The sequence below is a fragment of the Drosophila gunungcola genome, chromosome 3R, assembly GCF_025200985.1.
Source record: "Drosophila gunungcola strain Sukarami chromosome 3R, Dgunungcola_SK_2, whole genome shotgun sequence".
NCBI classification, from domain to species: Eukaryota; Metazoa; Arthropoda; class Insecta; order Diptera; family Drosophilidae; genus Drosophila; species Drosophila gunungcola.
The window spans coordinates 24,462,766-24,481,792 of NC_069139.1; the positions used below are offsets into that span (position 1 = coordinate 24,462,766).

At 37.7% G+C, this 19,027-nt stretch overlaps 3 protein-coding genes across 3 annotated transcripts in view; all 3 read left to right on the forward strand.

Moving 5' to 3' along the window:
• LOC128263298 (uncharacterized) overlaps positions 1 to 13,611 on the forward strand; it is a 97,185-nt gene extending 83,574 nt beyond the window's left edge. The window contains exon 7 of the mRNA XM_052998316.1: positions 13,601 to 13,611. Within this exon, the coding sequence (XP_052854276.1) occupies positions 13,601 to 13,605 (5 nt within the window). The 3' untranslated portion in view covers positions 13,606 to 13,611. The remainder of the gene's footprint in view (positions 1 to 13,600) is intronic.
• LOC128263323 (low choriolytic enzyme) overlaps positions 1 to 18,809 on the forward strand; it is a 40,099-nt gene extending 21,290 nt beyond the window's left edge. The window contains exon 2 of the mRNA XM_052998341.1: positions 17,748 to 18,809. Within this exon, the coding sequence (XP_052854301.1) occupies positions 17,981 to 18,736 (756 nt within the window). The 5' untranslated portion in view covers positions 17,748 to 17,980 and the 3' untranslated portion in view covers positions 18,737 to 18,809. The remainder of the gene's footprint in view (positions 1 to 17,747) is intronic.
• LOC128263246 (protein fem-1 homolog CG6966) lies at positions 283 to 16,852 on the forward strand. Its single transcript, XM_052998137.1, has 5 exons — positions 283 to 1,078; positions 13,647 to 14,007; positions 14,068 to 14,668; positions 15,142 to 15,958; positions 16,018 to 16,852. Exons 1-5 carry the CDS (start codon positions 1,019 to 1,021, stop codon positions 16,201 to 16,203), a joined length of 2,025 nt encoding a protein of 674 aa, XP_052854097.1. The 5' UTR covers positions 283 to 1,018; the 3' UTR covers positions 16,204 to 16,852.
• Positions 18,810 to 19,027: the final 218 nt, after the last annotated feature.

Consider the following 19,027-nt stretch of genomic DNA (forward strand, 5'->3'; position numbering starts at 1 on the left):
ATTGCTTACATTTACAGTGTTATTGGAAGAAATAAAGAATTTTAACAGAGGGTGTTAGCAAATGGTATGGAACCAGGCTAAATTTGCAAAAACTGGAGGGTAAAGTTAACAGTGTGCACCAACTGGATTGAAAAGTTAACATTTGGCAAGAACATATCGTTAGGGATGCATACAATCTGATGGTCCCAGTCAAACATCGATATGATCGATATTTAAAAAAAAAATCGAATATATCGATATTCCCATCGATTTTTTTCCACCTCTGATTTTTAACAATTATTTGGATTTTAATTTGTCAGAAAATCGCGGGCGGGACGGTTCAAACAGCGCGCCTCTTCGTGTGCGATTTCCAAGAGTTTCTTCAGACCATCGATCTGCTTTCCTGGCTGTCGGACGAGTTTTCGAAAAACTCGGGAAGGCTTTTGATTTGAGTTTGTGCTGAATGGTGTGGAATCGCAACGAATCGAATCGGAAAATAGTGTGTTTAATGCTCTAGTAACCGCCCTAGAGAGCAAAAATTAAGGTATCAAACGACCCGGAAACCAAATCGAAACGCAGTAAAGAAAGAAATTTTCGTCTTCCTGAGGGCTTAGCAAACCAAAATATAAAAGGCGAATGAAAAGTGCGCAAAACGATATGTAATACGATTGCCAGGAAGACACGGAAGCATTAAAAAGTACGACCAAAACGCAATCGTTACATATTATATATTCGCTCGGTTGGAAAGTTCTTCTTTTGTGCAGAAAATCGACCACACATCAAAATAAATTACTAGGAAAAGGGGCAGAAAAAAAAAAAACAAAAACAACAACAACAAAAGCATCCTCAAGAATCTCGACGCTCTCCCACTCCCACTCGCTCTCTTTCTCGCTCTCCCTATTTCTCTCTTGACAAAGGCGGAGAAAGAAGCAAAACGAAATAAAAAATAATCTTTTTCACCGCCAAACAATAAGGAAATTAAGTAATTTTCAGCCAGCGAGTTTCTGCAGCATTTATGCCAGTTTATTGACTCACAAAAATGGATTACAAATTCATTGTTTTCAACGCAGCGAGGGACAATAATTTGGCGCAATTGAAGGTGAGTTTCGTTTGGCGAATTGGGACTCCACCTGCACTGGGCTATCCAATTGGAAAGTTGCGATATTCTTATTGTGATTGTTGTTAGAAATCTCAGCTGCTCAACAAACTCGGCAGTTTATTTAGCCTTGTGACTAATCAATAAAATTCTCTTGCTCACTGACAAGCACTCACACACACAAGCGCTCTCTGCTAAGCCGAACACGCGCATGTTCTCCAACTGTGCTGTTGGACACATTATTAAAATCTGGCTAGAAAGAAGCCAAATAATGTGAAATTTGTGGAAAACTATTAAAATTAAAAATACATATTAGGAATTTTCGTAAAAATTAACTTAAAATTTAAAATTTTAGTGTGAGGATCTACAATTTGTCGAACAAAATTTTACATTTGGGATACAGTATTGTTTTGCAATGTCTATGCACAATTTTCTCTTTTTCTTTGTGGTTTAGTTTGCCGCATCACCCGTAAGTGCCGTGAAATTATTTGGCCGCTCTCGCGTTCGTGTAAATCAAATTTCTTTGAATAAATACTTCAATTCAATGAAGCAGGTCCAAAAATGCTGTATTTATCAGACTATACCAAAGTCAAAATTAATACAGAATTAATAATAAAAATTAAATTAAATTAAAAATGAAATTATTTGGCCGCTCTCGCGTTCGTGTAAATCAAATTTCTTTGAATAAATACTTCAATTCAATGAAGCAGGTCCAAAAATGCTGTATTTATCAGACTATACCAAAGTCAAAATTAATACAGAATTAATAATAAAATTAATAATAATAGTAATAGCCATACTTTCAAATTTTTTAATGATTTTGGATAAACAAAACTAAATTCTATTTTGTAGCTACAAAATAGCCACATGCCTTGTCTTGACGCAAGACAATAACAAATACATATGTTTTGGCCAGGCGTGTTTGTGGGCGTATCGGATCGGAAACTTTTGCTTGCGACTGCAAGACGCTTTGCATAACCAAAGTTCTTGGGTTTAGGCTTTAGCTTCGACTCGGCCTGGCATCCAAAGAGGCAGCTTGACATTGGCACACACCGCCATAGAAACAGAAATTAAGTAGAAAACACAAACGGCAGCAACAGAAACAGAGACAGAAACTTGCTGCAAATGGCGCTGTTGCATTGAAGCCTCGCTTGGCCCCCGTTTTTGCATTGTTTCATACTCGTGGGTGTTTATTATTTAGTACGACTGTGCTAGTCCCATTGGTGTGTGTTTGATGCTAAGTTTAGCACAGCCATATTTTGTATATACTTGGGCCTCGCATTTCAGCAAATTATACGTGACATGGAAATTGGTTCAGCCGAGGGACATGTAAATTAACTGGACTAATTCTCTTTTGAAAAACACTTTCCCAGCAATGCACTACGTATATTGTATGCCTAAGCAATTAAAAATACTTCTTGTTGACATTGCAATTTGTAAGCCGAGGGCCGTATAACTAAACTGGAATTATTCTCATTGTATAATGCTATTTATCCAAGCAAAGACTTATTCTTAAGTCTTGGTGATAAAAATGAATAAAATGAAGAAATCTTTTTAATCACAAGTTAAAGAGAAGTTTAAATTGTCAAACTTGGCTTATTAATGTGGTCAAATTAAGTTTTGATATTTTATTTTGAAGTATTTATAAATAATACTCTCATTGGAAAGATATTTAGAGCAAATTAAGAATATGTTTCGTGAAAAATTAAGTATTAATCTACAAAGCCTATGCTTTGGTTTTCTTTGCCTTGGTTCTCACATTTTCCACCAGGCTTGATTCATTTCCTTTGGCGGGCTTATCTTATCGCCTCAGACACTCGTTGTTTGTTATTATTTGTGTTGATTTTGTGGCTCTTGCCGATGACTGCTCCAAATGCGTAGCAAGTATTTTTAACCATTTAATTTGAGTGTTGTTTTTGCATTTGGGCCACGTTGCTGTGGAACACGTTAATAACGACAGCGAATTTTAACAGCTGAAATCACGTCGTCAGCGGCAGTTTACTTCCGGGATTGTTACCTTACGGAGCAGGTCGCCCCGTCTCTTTCTCCACCCGTATACCCCTCTCTCTCGGTTATACTGATTCTGCCCCCAGCAACGCCTACAAGCGAACGCACTTTGCTTATTGAAATTATTATTATGCTGATCGGAGAGAACAAAGAGCCATTCCACCGGCTTTGTTTTTTGCTTTTCGGCTTCCTCCTGCAGCCGCTGCTGTTGACAATTATCCTTGAAAGCGTTCAATCACACCAATTCGGAAGGCTCGACCCTCTACACAGAAAACAAAATTTTACCTTGTGAAACATTAAGTTCAATAAAATAGGTAATACATTTTTTTTAAGATTGCATCTAAAACTGTGAAATATTATAAGAAGACAAAAAACTAAAAACAAAGGTTAATTAATTAGTTATGTGGTGTGTGGTGTGTTGTTAGAATGTAAAATAAATAAATATCTTTAAGCTGTCTTGATTTTCTCATACATTGCTTTAAAAGGTAAATTAATTATAATTAACTCAAAAATATTTAATTTTTTTTTTAATATTGCCCCAAAAACTACAAAGTTTAAACGACACCAAGGGAAAATATATTTTTAGTTTGAAACTATCATGTTTATTCTTTTTGCTCAGTGTATCACGAGCTGGATATTCCTGTTCGTTTTCGGTTATTGTTGGCTTCATCAAGCTTCCTGACAGACGGGGCTCGACCCTGGAAATGTGTCATTCAAGGGGTGTGAGTTTTTGGATTCGGAGCGAGGGGAAAGCGGGTGTGTGTTGTTGTCCCCAGCAAATGGAATAAATAAATATAATGTAAATACGGAATACGGAATACATATGTGCTGACGAGTGCCCCGAAATAGCTTTTTGTGTATGGGCTGCTGCACTCAATGCTCCAAATGCGAATGAGGGAGAGGCTGCGAGGCAACCTGCTTGGCGGCACCGACGTGCAACATGTTCTAGCCTTCGCCCCATAGAACTGGTTTTTCTTGCTGGCCGTTGTTTATGTTTGTTCCAAAAATAAGAAAATACCCCCTTCGCCACCCCAACGATTGACTCCCCTGCTCACAGCAAAAAAAAAGTGAAACACCTCACCGAAGAGTTGGACGCCGTACACGAAGTTGAAGTGCCACTTAGAGTTGAGTACACACAACAACAAAATATTTCTTCGTTCTTCCACCGCTGCTTCTTCTTTTTTTTTTGGTTTCCTCTTTCTCGTTCCCCTTCGTTTTTGTTTTTACCCCACTTTGTTGGGTTTTCTTGGCTCTACGTGATATGGGGCCAGATCGAATGATTGATGAGGGTGGATAAGGGGAACTATGTAGACCAACTTTGAAGATCGCTAGATAACTTTATGAAACGTTTTAGAAGCTTTATAGAAGCTCGTTGATAGAAGAGGTCAAAAGAAACAGAAGTTTCTAGAAAATGTATACCTACAGAATGAAATCTATTTAATATATTGAGGCTGTCAAAAGACCTACTACATAGCTAATACCTTTTTATCATTATACAAACTAGCTATAAGAATATTATTACATTGTGTATATTCCTGTTACGTCAGAACTGTCGCAGCGAGTGTAGTTTAATGCCCATAAAGTCATTATTTATAGAACTTTTCTTGGCACGTGCCAGCTTTACTTTTCTATAAGTTGCATAAACAAATCTAAACAAATTAAAGGTAACAGTCTGGCTTCAAAAGCATTCAAATTGTTATGAGTTTTATTCGCATTACAACGAGCTTGTAAACCCCAACCTTTGGGCCAGTTTTTAATCAAGAACGAATCTAAGGTTCAATGACTAATTTCTATTGAAACAGGTTTAAATTAATTTAATTACTGTTTCACCTTTAAGGCTCAGTGATCTAGAATATTTATCTGGATTTTAAGCAAAACAATCTTCTTATCGTGATACCATTTAAGCTACGTTCAAATAAAAATATAAAACACGTTTTTAATCTTAACTTTATGTATTTCACTACTGTGTCTTTACTTTTCGAGTACCCATTACCCATTCATTTTATTAAAATTGGTCATTATTGATTAGCCTTGTAACGATAAGCAATTAACCAAAACTGATTTATTATTCTCACTTAAGTCTCATTAAATTTGTAGTAGTTTTTGTTTCTTGATCATTTTAATTACATGCAAAACGAAGCTCAAAATGACCATTCGAATTCAAGAAAACGTTTTTTTCAAAGAAACACTCCAATCAGCGTTTCTCGAGCGTTTTCAAAACATTTGCCAAGGCATAACAATCAAGATAATTCGATGTACACTTTGTTATTGGTTTTCCTCTGAGCGCTATTCGTTTTTCGTTTGGCTTTATGCAAAAACCGAAAAACTGAATTTTGAGTTGGTCAACAGCTGTTTCTTTTTTTTGGGGTTGAGGTTGATTCTTGTGCCTTGCAATTTACTCGTTTGCCGTTTGTGGTTTGTTTGAGTAACCTCAAAATGCGAAAATGTTGTCTGCGTTTTTTCATGTCTTTTTTCGATATTGTTTGAGCCGAGTGGAGTTAAAGCTTTGGGCTTAAGCTTGGGGACCTGCTTCTTTTATTTTTCTACTTGCTTGCCATTTAACTGCTTCTTGATTATTAGTTTTCAATGGTGTGTGTAAGGTCAGAGCCAATCTTGCTGGTTTGCTTTGACTCCGATTCTCTGTGGATGTGGATGTGGATGTGGTCTTTGTCATCCGCTGGCTTTGTGGCCATTGGTCTCTGTAAGTACGAGAATATTTACCCACATCATTGAGTACATAAACAGGCACACTCGAAGAAAACAGCGGTGTTTGCTGGTACTAGAAATATAAATTAGATCAGCACATAAATAAAAACTTTAAAATAAATAAGATTCGAATCTTAAATTCTTATTTCAAATTAATTTTTTTTGTTTTACTTAACAAATTTAAGAAATTTTAGCATTTTATCAAATCTTATTTTTGAAACGGAAAAAAAAAAACAATTTATTTTGTTTATTTATTTCTATATTATATCTGTATATTTACTTGTTTTTGTACATAGTATCCAGAACCATCTGACCAACAAATAACACCGAACGAGGATGGGCAATTAACAGCAACAAAGATAACAATACAATTGAAGCCGAAGAGCAGGAAACGTACGTAGATGCAAAGCCCAAGTTTGAACTCAATGCGTGTTCTGTTTGTCTGTATATAATGATAGCGTTCATTGGCTTTATCGTCGTGCGTTTTGTTCTTCACCAGAGAAGCCTGAATATATTTTTTTTACTCTTGAATTTAATTTGTTGGCTTTTGTTTTGGTCTGTGCACTGGCAGAAACTCAACTAGAATTCCGCTATTGAATGTGAAGCAATTAAGAAACTTTGCTTCGACCCGACTGTCCATATTTGAAACTCAAGAATGGTTTTGCAACTTTTGGCGAGCTTTTAGCCGTTATGCAATCTGTATATAGAGGAAAACTTGGCATTAGGAAGTGCTAAAACAAGTTGCCAAATACTCGAGTAGAACTTCTTAATTAAGCTAAACATTTGGCCGCCTCTAAACGCTTTTTGTTATATATGTAAGTTGGAACAGTTGTTGCATCATAGCGGTTCGTTATGTGAAGCTTTGAATAAGTAAACAATATTTAAAACCTAATGTATTCATAACGAAAGCTTAACAATTGTTAAAGTAAATAAGCTACTGATCTAGACCTAGTAGAATTGGTAAAACAAAATCTACACTGAGTTGTCTAGTAGGAAGCATTCAAAAACCAATGAGGAGGAATGCCAGCTGTTTTAAGTGTCGTAAAATTCTCTGACCTCTTTTGGCCAAACAAAATATGTACCAAGTGTAAGACAACAAAACAGAGAATAAAGATAAATAATTATTCAAAAAGCAATTATATTTTCCTGAAGGTGACATCCGGATTTGAGGTTTAACAACCCGCGTAATTAACCATGACTGTCAATTGAACAACCTAGAAACGCAGACACTTATAGGCAATTATTATTTCGCTCAGTGCATTTTTATCGCCCATCTCAACTATTTACGATCCCAACAAAGATCTACAAGGAAAGCGAAAGACAAAGGGGAGGTAAGCAAACAAATTTGAAGCGCTATCAGGTCAATGATTTGTTCTAGTAAATTATTAAAAAATTGTTTCTTTGTTTGCAATACTTTGCTATGTTTATTAAGTTATTATTAAGTTAAATGACTTCCGCCAGAGCATTTGTAGGTGTTGTTATGACAGTAGTAAAACCCACTTAAGCACCACTTTATTTATTTTTGTTTGTTTATTTGCAACATTGTTTTGTTCTACGATCCAAGTTGTCAAGTTCATCGCACGATTAACTAAAACAACAAAACGGCTCCTATAAAAAAATTTATGAAATACTCGTATAACCATTAATCTGAAAGGAGAGAAGCCGTCGCCGACAACAAAGATGAGGAAGAGTTTGTACAGTGCATATAGAAGCAGTATACTTATCTTCCGAATTCAATCCCCATCTGTTATCTGTGTTTGCCAAGCGAAATACGAGCTCCCTTAAGAGTCCTATCTCCCTACAAAACCTAGATAAAAACAAATCCCATCGATATACGAGCGGGTGCCTAATAATAAGAGCTTCGTCTAATCGAAATCTGAGGGCGTCTTCTTAAATTTTCCACGCTTCATTTAATTAATTAGTTTTTTTCCGTTTATCCAAACACCAGTGAGACATTCAAACAGCCTTGACCCTGACACTGCCGGCAGTGCTCTAATGTGCACCCTTTTGTTGAACGAGTTTTATTTTTCTCACATCAGAGATGCTCCGTTAAAAGCACCGTTGACCTCAAGATGTTGTGATGATGCTGCGGTTGCGCAGTCTGATATTGACGTTTTCAGACTATTGCACTGAGAGAAATAATCCACAGTTTTACGGAAATCTCTTTCGGTTCAAATAGAACACACATCCATTAAAATTCCAAACGAATTCTGTTGGAAGATAATTTGACTCTGTTTTTTGGTTTTATCTTATTTCCTTTAAACTGCTTAATTATATCATTTTATAATATATATTTCTAGTCTATTATTTTAATATTTTTGACATTATCCATCTTGATTTATTTTAATTTTTGAGTTCTTGGCTTGCTTTTTATAAAGTGTAATATATCAACAAAAAGTCATTTCTTTTTCTGTTTTTGTACTTAGGTATTTAACAACTTTTAGTGGCAGATATTGTGAGGAGAAACAAATAATTGCTTTGTTTTATTTCCAACGTTTTTTGCAGTTTTTTTCTTCTTCCTGCTATTTTTGAATGCTTTTCTCGGATGCAGCTTCTATTTGCTTCTGGTTTCCGATTTTTGGCTTTAAAGCTTCGGCTTTTGTCACCCTTGAGCCGACTGCGCAGTCGCGGCTAAGCTAACAAATAAACCAAATAATTTGAGTGAGCTTGGCTTGACTGATTTGAATGCCGGTCCCCGAGCACCGAGCCCCGATTACCGAATTTCGAATTTCGTACCGCACATGGCCAGTGTTCAGTTGAATGGTCGGTCGGTCGAACGGCATCCCAAATTGAATTATATTGGAGTGTGATGACCAAGTCTGAAGTCGGCTGAACTTGAGGTTGGAGCTGTCTACTTGCATATCATCGACATTGAACTCGTTCAATGTCAAAATTATAATAAATTATGCGTGTGCGGTTCAGAGGGGGGGATGTGTATAGCGAACGGTCAAAGCAGAAAATTGATCGCAAAGCGAAACGACCAACTAACAATTCACACAAACCAACAAAAAAGGCAAAAACAGTGGCTTGGCAACAACAATGGAAAGTAGTTTATTGTTTATTACACGGAAACGAACAATTTTTTGTTTGTTCGTGTGGTTGCCTTAATTTAATGGCAGTGTTTAGGCCGTTTTAGCTTGACATTTGTGCATAGCGGTAAACTGGGCTCAAGGTGTTTCCACTCACTCTCCTTTTGAATCCGAGAACAAATATGTGAAATGTTCAAAAACAATAAATTACCTTGGGAAATTGTTGTTTTACATTTCCCCAATTTGCGAAAAAAGGTAGGAACAGACATCAAATTAAAAAGAAATTTATTTCCACTTTTTGTGGAAGTGAAATTTTCTTATTTTTTTTGGCCCAAGGTAAATTGTGTGAATTTAAAAACATAAATTATCTTGACCCGTTGCATTCAGTGTTTCAGAGTATATGTATTTGTTTTTCTATTCATTCAAATTCTCTGTGGGGGAACTTTTCTGTTTTTGGGGATTTTGAGTCTCGGCAAGTGAAACGAAATTAAGTGGAAAAATAAACAAGAATTTCAGTGGAATTACTTGTTCAAGAAGAATAGCAAATGCAAATATTGTAAAATAAATTGATTGTTTACAAACAATGAATCTTGCTTAGATATGAATTACATCCATGTGTCAAAATCTACAAGTGGTTTTTGGTAAGGGTCAAAATAAATATTATATAAGTGCAGGTGGGGTGCATAGTTGAGAATGTCGGATTAATACTTCAGTAAATAAAAAGCTTAAGGATTTAATGGTTTTTTATTGCAAAGTAAATTATTTACTATTGAATTAAACACATTCCTTTTCAATAAATATTCATGAGCATTGCTTTTTGAATCTTGCACATTGTGAACTGGGAAGTGTTATATTCAAATTTTAATTATAGCTTTTAAATATTGTTTACATGTCTATTTTCTCCAATAAAAAACCATTATGGGCTTTCCCACTAATACTTGTTATTCTAGCATTCAACAATTACCTACTTAGCATAATTAAACGAAATAAAACATTTAGCAAGTGAAGAAATTCCCATAATTTGGTTCAATTTCTTGATTGGATTTCCGATTTTTTTGGGGCAATAAGGCTGAAACAATATCTGCGGGGTCACTTTTATTCTAGCATAATGTCGTGCGACCTAAACACAATTGATCGATTTTTCCTACTGCCACTATATCCACCGCCTCCCAGTCCACCCCCTGCCACGCCTCCACCCTTTTGGTCCGCCCACAATTCACGTACCGCTGGCTTTTTGGGCCACACGGGCCGCCTTCTTCCATTGCCAGATTGACTTTTCATTTCGTTTGAAGCTTTTTCGGCTTCGGGTCTGAGTAACAAGGTCAAATAATGGCTAAAAGGAAGATATACAGAAAGAGAGAGAAGAATGAAAAGGAAAAATCGGTGATACAACAGAATGATTAATTTCTGTGACACTGCTCTGAAATAAAGTAATTTTCAAGGTTTTTTCCCAAGTGTAATTACAGAAGTTAATACAGTAAACCGCTAAATACATCTATTTACTAAATTACTTAGTTTAATATACCATTATTAACTTAAATAGCCTTTTTTATAATTATATTTGACAACCTTTGACATAAATGCCAAAACATCCGAATCATAAACTGTTCGAGAATAAATTTTTGTAATGCCTTCAAAGCTCAAGTTTTTTAATGATAATCGCTCTAATTAAAAATAGGTGGAACTGAATATATTCTACTAAATTTACTGTTGAATTAGGAAATTTTCTATAAAGTTAAAAGCTTTTATAAAATAAAAAAAACAGCAAATATTTGGTTTTATTTTCAAAGCGCATATTGGGAAGGAAGTGTATGAAGTTGTGTAGATTTTTCTTGATATGATTTTTATATGCTCTTCCTCCGATATAAGCTCATTTATAATTCCCATACCAGTCAGACACCAAGATGATTCATTGCTGTCAAAGTCGTAATCATAATTGATCAGAAGGCGGAAAAGAAGAAAACAGCTGCTGATGATCAATTTCCCCCCGGGTGCGAAAGCGAAAAGTTCAGTAGACAATAAAATGGAATCGACGATAATGCGGCGCTGTAACATAAATATATTTTTGCTTTTGCTTTCGCATCGAATTAAATCCAAAATTAATGCGTAATTTTCATTGTTCAATTTGTTTGCGCTTGCACTTGTTGTGCCGAAAAGACTTCCCAATAATTTTTATTTTCAAAATACGTTTTCCGCTTAATAGTCGTGCCAAAAATGTTTCTTTATTTTTATTTTGACTGCTTTCTTCTGTTTTTGTTTTTGTTTTAATGTTATTTTTTCCTTGTCACGCGCACGAGGCGTTGATTGGCGGGGCGGGGATTTAAAGGGGTCAAGACAAAGAATGCCGCTGTCTGGTGACGAATTCAATATGATCGAGACAAAGCGAATTGGCCAAGACCAAAATGTAGGAAGCTATTTCCTTCGGCCAAAATTGTTAGAAAATAGAGAGAAAATAATTGTTGGTGTAATGATTTTATACAGGGACAGTGCTAAAATTAATCTAAAGTCAGAGTTAAAGTCATTAATATATGTATATAGTGTGTAAAATAATAATACAAAATATTCACATTTTAATGATTAAAAATTATATTTTAAACCAAGTCTACGATTTGTAAAAATTAGTTTTATATTCCTATGATGTTTTTTGATTTGAGCTCTACTAATAACAACATTTTTATATACTGTTTAATAATGGGACTTAAAATAAAAATCATATAAAATATATTCAAATATTCGAACTTTGCAGGTTGTACTGTAGCAAAAAATGCCATGCGGCGTTCACAAGGTCTTTTGCTTCCCCCCAATTTTTCGGCTGGCATCTTTTATCTTGGCTTCTCCTCTTTGTGCTTATCTCGTTTCTGGTTCTAAACAGTCAGGGGCGGTGGTAGGTAGGTGATTTCTAGGTGACAAGGGAACGACGACATATGGGCGAATGCTCAAATTGAGGTTGATAGATTTGAAAATGCCTTTGTCTCTACGACGGACTGATGTGATCAAGTCACGGTTTTCTCGTAAGGCAGTTTGTTTCCTTGATGTTGACTTCTGCTTGTATAGAAAAGTTCTACACGGAAATAAATAAGGTCATTTAAGAAAATATTTTATAAAAAAAAAATAAGTACAATAAAATGTTTAATAGGGGTCTTAATTATTTGTTGTGTTATTTTATACCCTAATATCAAAATATTCATTGGTGTATATTTGTTGTATTAAGTTTATTTTAGTTTTATTATTAATTATTAAACTTTATATCTTAAATTTAGTTGGTAATGAATAAGAATTATATTTTCAGTGTAGAAATGTGGAGATCATTTGAATATGCTTAGAAAAATAAAATAGTAATTGTTGTTGATTCCTTTGTAGCTTTAATCTATTCGTCATAGCCAATCTGGCGACCAGCTCCACCCCACCACCTCCACCCTCCCACTTCCCACCTCCCACCTCCCACTTCCCACCAACCCCACTTCCCTTTCCGACCCCCTTGCACGCGATGGCAAACAACATAATTAGCATACTACAAAGCGAAAATGAAACACGTTTGACATAAATGAATTTCAATTTCAAATCGGCATGGGAGGCAAAGAGGGGTAGCTACACAATAAAATCCATCAGCACTGCTAGGCGGCAACTGAAAAGAGAGACATTTTATTTCTCAGCTGATTTCTGGCTATATCTCTCCGATTTTTCTGTCTCTCTGCTGCTCGTGCCCTATCGCTACTAGAAGTGCCATCCCCACCCATGTGTTATCTCTTGCTCAGGGGGCTCGGGTTTTTTTTTTGCGCTCTGTCAGCAACTGGCTTTGTTCGTCGTCATTTTGTTTGGCAGCAATTAAAAATTATTTGTTTCTAATTGAAATTTGTTTGTGATTTAGATAAATATAATTATCAGGGGAAAACGCGTATTAAAAGAAAGACCCAGGGGCTGATATGAATTGATAAGGCTAAACTTGTTTATTACTTAATTTTCTAAATCGCATCAACAAGTCGTATGTTGGTGACTAACCTAATCAACAAAAATAACATCGTCAGTTGAGTAGGGAATTTTAAAATCGATTTTAGATTGGTCGAAACCGTCTTTTGGAAATGAATCGCATCAATTATTCAAATTGATACCACGGGCTTAAATCATGTTAACCAACCTGTTGCTAACAGACTACAAAATTTCAATTATTATTATAAATACTTAATTAAAGATAAGCAAAAGCTAAAGGTTATCTGAATTATGACTTCGATCCAATTCCAAACAAGTGTAATAGCTTTTAATTCACTGATAATGCACTTTAAAATGTTTCTGATAACAAAATATTATAATAAAATAATATAATAATAATAATATAATAATAATAATATAATAGTAATAATATAATAATTATAATATAATAATTATAATATAATAATAATAATATAATAATATTATTATAAGCACTTATTTAAAGATAAGCTAAAGGTTATATGAATTATGACTTCGATCATTTGTTCAAACAAATGTTATAGCTTTAAATTCACTGATAACGCACCTTAAAGTGTATCTGATAACAAAATATTATTATAATAATATAATAATAATAATATAATAATAAATAATAATAATAATATTATAATAATAATAAAATAATAATATTATTATAAGCACTTATTTAAAGATAAGCTAAAGGTTATCTGAATTATGACTTCGACCATTTGTCCAAACAAATGTTATAGCTTTAAATTCACTGATAATGCACTTTAAAGTGTATCTGATAACAAAATCGTCATAAGTTTTAAGCTTTACAAAGACCTCATTTGAGTTTAAAAAAACCTGACCCATATACGCACTGTTTTGTCTGTTTACAGGCCACCCTTTACAACAAAAGTTCCGGCGAAGTAGGCAGCCTGATCTCGGCAAAAGTGAACGGAGCCACCCCGCTGGTCATCTCCTGCCGCAACGGACACTACGACATTGTAGAATACCTATTGACAAAGTGCCGGGCGAATGTGGAGCAGGTGGGTTCGGTCAGTTTTGACGGGGAGCCCATCGAGGACGCCCCACCGCTGTGGTGCGCAGCGGCCGCCGGTCACCTGGGCATCGTCAAGATGCTCGTCCGCCGGGGGGCGAACGTGAACAGCACCACCAGGACGAATTCGACACCGCTGAGAGCGGCCTGCTTCGACGGACACTACGAGATCGTCAAGTATCTTGTGCATCACGGAGCGGGTGAGTATTAAACTACCATTGTAAATGAGAAGGTGTGCTAATCATTGGACTTGTTCTTAGACTTTGAGGTGGCGAACCGACATGGCCACACCTGCCTGATGATAGCCTGCTACAAGGGCCACTTCCGCATCGCCCAGTATCTGCTCTCCCTGAACGCGGACGTGAATCGATGCAGCGTGAAGGGCAACACGGCGCTGCACGACTGCGCCGAGTCGGGCTCCCTGCAGATCCTCCAGCTGCTGCTCAAGCACGGCGCCACCATGGACGTGGATTATTACGGAATGACTCCGCTGCTGGCGGCCAGTGTCACCGGTCACATGCCCATCGTAGAGCACCTAATCACATTACCCTGCGTGAGCAGGGAGTCAAGGATTCACGCCCTGGAGCTGCTGGGTGCCACCTATGTGGACCGGAAGCGGGACATGGCCGCGGCACTGACTCTGTGGCGACGGGCGCTCGAGGAACGGTCACTGGTGCCACCGCTGGAGAAGAAGGTCCAGGAACCAGTGCCGGCCTATGAGATGGTCAAAGAGGTGACCAGCGTGGAGGAACTGGAGGAGATGGTGTTGGATCCTGACGAGATGCGAATGCAGGCTCTGGTCATTAGGCAGCGCATTCTGGGACCCACGCATCCAGACACCAGCTACTATATCCGATTCAGGTGAGTGAAATATCTTAGAAAAGTCAGTAAAGCTGAACCAAAATCTTAGATAAGCATTTGGGCAACTATCAGCATGGTGTTTAATTAGTTGGCGTCAGAATTAACAGCATGCTTTTTAATCGTTCTAGAGGTTAAACAATAGACATAAAAAAGTTTGTTACAATCTTATCAAACCATAAATGATCAAATCAATCAATCTTGTAACTAACTTAAGCATTTTTGAAATTAAAATTAGTTGCCACCCAAACTGATACTTACTGCTACTATTACATTTTCAATAAAATTAATTAAAATCGTAAGGTTTAACAATGAATAAAATAATAATAAGCAAATCAGTGCAGCTAAGTTTGTTGCCTTAAAAAGAAATTATTTCAACAACATCCGAGCCCATGTTGCTTATTAAAAATGAGTCGGTTTAGTTATTTAAATTATAGTAGTAGTATTTATTAACCAATCTCCAATTTTCTTCTCAGGGGTGCCCACTATGCGGACGCTGGACGCTTCGACCGCTGCATTGAACTTTGGTCGTACGCCCTGACCATGCAGCAGAAGATCCTGCAGCCACTCAGCCCGATGACGCAATCCTCGCTACTGTCCTTCGCCGAGCTCTTCAGCTTCATGCTGGTGGAGGCGGGTCGCCTTCTGCCCAGGGGTCGGGTGGTCCCACCCATCGAGGCGGACGGCATGCTGACGATCTTTTACAAGGCGGTCAAGGAGGTGGAGCGGGGTCAGGCCTTCACGCTGGAGCAGCAGAAGGACCAGCAGCACCCTCAGAAGCAGCTGCCGGCAGCTGACAAATCGCCATCCTGTTCGGCTTCCTCTTCCACATCATCATCCTCTTCCTCTTCCTCATCCGCATCATCCTCCTCCTCAACGACACTACTGTCGGCGCATCAGCACGATTGTAACCACGATCCCAATGCCCTGAGTCGCACCATGATAAGTGCCATTCACATAGGCTGCCTGCTGAGCTCCCTGCTGGACACCGATGCCCTCAATCCGGAGATGCGTCGCCAGGTGATGGGAGCCCTTTACCGCCTGAACCGCTTGAAGGTGCGCGTTCGGTTCGACCGGACCGCCCTGCACTACGCCTGCTATCGGGAAGGCACGCTGGCCGGCCGCTATCCCTCCTGCCAGTTCCCCTCGGTGACGCTAGCGAAGGCACTGCTGGAGGTGGGTGCGGATCCCAATGCCGTCGACGAATCCGGCAACACGCCGCTGCATCTGGCCACCATGCAGCCCTATGTGGAGCCCCTGTCGCACATCCTGCTCGAGGGAGGAGCTCATTTGGTGAGTATGGTATCGAATGAACTGCAATACATTTTACTAACCCGACTCTGTCGTTTTAGGACACCAAAAACGATGCTGGCGAGACGTTTGAGAGTCTGCTGGCCCCCACGCCGATGCATAAGATCATCGATCCAATGAAGTACACAACGCTGGCGTGCTTGGCTGCGAGGACTATCAAGAAGCATGACATCCACTACGAGGGAACCGTGCCAGCCACCCTGTACGAGTTTATCGAGCTGCACTAGAGGCGAGGATCGGGACGAGAACTGGACGAGAGTCAAGAACTCAATTCATTCAACCGCTCACTGGATCACTCGCTGGAGCAATCGATCAAACGCCTGCCCGCCCGCCATCCATCAAATAATACCTACTACTATGACTACCGTCTATTTACTGTATATTTAGAGATGGAGAGAGAGTTCGAAACTATGATGAATGAAGAAACAAATGAAAAAGGACGAGATCGTTACTAACGACTGGAAACTGATTTGTGATGTTAGCAAGCAAAGTGCCTGAATCGACGGATCAGGACATTAACGATAACTATAACTGACAACGACAACAAAACAGAAGCCAATAAAAGAAAACCAGGCGGATAACCGAAACAACGCAATGAAAAGTTCTGCAAGAGATGAATTTGCTGTCTTTGAATTTTTGCTTGTGTAATCTGTTGAAACTTTCTTTATTAATTATGTGTTCTTGCTATTCTATTTTGTATGAATTATGATTAAATTAACATTGTATGTACTTGTACTATATGACCAAAAGCCTGGGCGTGATTGAGCAGCTTAATTTTAATTACCTGGCGCAAAGCCAGCCACTCCTCAACGCTGCAGCAACCACGCTCAAGCCATGGAACATCCAAAAACCAGAATACCTAAAAAAAAAAAATAACACCGGCCACCATCCACAACTCACGTATTAGTGATGCGTTTGTTATAAGTGAGGAAACAAAGTTTTGGAAATATACAAACTAACAACAATAATCAACTATTGGTTTAAATCTGGAGCTATACCTGCTCAACCCAATGCAAAATAGTACCAACTTAATGACCCAAATGCAAAACCCTAATTTACGATATTAACGTATGCATATGTGTATATATTAGTAACGTTTGCTGACGGCATGGCTAATCGGAGGATTAAGGATCACTAAAATGCTTAACAGTATACACTGGTGGCTAGAAAAAAAGTAAAGTAAAATATACATCTAGCGTATTGAAAATTATTTATTTAGTATTTTAAACTAAATTAATAAAGAATTAGAAACATCTATCGAAATCTAGTTTAAATTGATAAGTTATTTAGAACTCACATGTTTTAGCTCTAGAACAGCTGAATTTTCATATATCAAAGGGAACTAATCCGAGAGAAAGTAACTCATTTAAAGATGGCTATTAATTTATTTCAATAAATTAGAGCCATAAACACTATTCTAGCCACCAATGTGTACTGAAATGCAGTTCGATGTGCATACATTAAACAATTGCGAACCTATAAATACTGTATCTATGCTAAGCTATGCAAATGCTAATTAAATACCCTAGCCATATAAGTCTGTAAGCGGATAAAGTCGAACTTGGCTCCATGAAAACGGAGTTTGTTCATGGAGAGCAGGCTTTTATCTGGAAATGTGTTTCGGCTCTTAACATTGTGCAACAAAATGTAAACCATTTTTAAATGATTTAAATTAGGCAACCGAATTTCCCCTTTGAGTCAAAAAGAATTTGCAAATTAATATTGTTTCAAGCCAATTAATCTTTAATTAGAAAAAATCGCTAGTATTAAGCTTATACTATAGCTTAGTTGACCAAATAAATATATTTTTTGTTGCACAGTGTTTAATGTTGGTGGAAAGGAATGAGTTGTTTTGCCTGTCTTTGAATTGTCTGTATGTATGAATGTATGTAAAACCTTAATTTAATGAATATTTTCAAGACAGAAATAAAACTGATAACTACATTTTAATCAAAAGACTATAAAAGCGGTTTTGCGGTTAAACTTTGGTCATAAACTAAAGAAATGTTCCTTCAAACCGTTTGGTATATATTTTTGGCGGTGGTTTTCGGACCTATCTTGGTGTCTTCCGAAGGGATTGATTCCTACGAGAACTACTATAATGAGATCCATGTGGACGATGAACAGGCGGAGGCCAAGACCCGTAATGCATTGCAATCGCCACTTCAACGTTGGCCCGGTAACAAGATATACTACCGAGTATCTGGGGACTACAGTGACCAGGAGGTGACCAATGTTCGGGCAGCGATGACGAGTTTTGGCGAACAGACCTGTGTTCAGTTCGAGGAGATCGAAGGATCTCCTCCCGCAGGAAAACGATATGTGTTCTTCAAGAAATCGCCGAATATGTGTGGAACCCGAGTGGGCTACCAACCTTTATCCTTTGGCCCCCACGAAGTCGTCCTGAATGAGAGATGCCTTACCATGCCGGCTGTTATCCAGCACGAAACACTCCACTTACTGGGACTTTTCCACGAGCAAAGTCGTCCGGATCGCGATGAGTATGTGAAAATCGACTACGATAATATCCCGAGAAAGTACTGGTCGCAGTTCATGGCCATGGATCAGACCACCACTTTCAATGTTCCCTATGATTATGAGAGTGTTATGCACTATGCGAAGAACGCATTCGCCAAGGATCCCTCAAAGCCCACTATCCGTGCTCTAATCAACGGTGAGGAAGTGGAGAGGGAAATGGGACAAGTGCGCGGACCATCGGAGGGTGATTGGACCAAGATTCGTTTAATGTACAAATGCTAAACGGGATAAAATGGCCTGCGAGGACTGGGATTGGTAAATAAAGATTGGGCTAACACAGATTGGTGTCTTATAAATGGTTTGGGGGACTTTAAAAAAAAAATCGTTTTTGGTTCACGACCAATTTAAAAATTGTAAAATATAATACAATTTTTTTTGCAGCCGTTTTTAATACTCTGATTTTCTGCTTCTCTCCTGTTTCATTTATTTAAACTGAGTCCTATCCAACCGCTCTTTAATCGGTAGCAGTTTAATGTCAATCTTTCAATCTCCGTTGAGTGGAAAAGCGTTTTT

Excerpts from the sequence above, each read along its gene's own strand:
- LOC128263246 (XM_052998137.1), top strand. The coding sequence starts at position 1,019 with ATGGATTACAAATTCATTGTTTTCAACGCAGCGAGGGACAATAATTTG. Across the intron at positions 14,008-14,067 it reads TCTTGTGCATCACGGAGCGG|ACTTTGAGGTGGCGAACCGA; the intron begins GTGAGTATTAAA and ends ACTTGTTCTTAG. Across the intron at positions 15,959-16,017 it reads TCGAGGGAGGAGCTCATTTG|GACACCAAAAACGATGCTGG; the intron begins GTGAGTATGGTA and ends CTGTCGTTTTAG.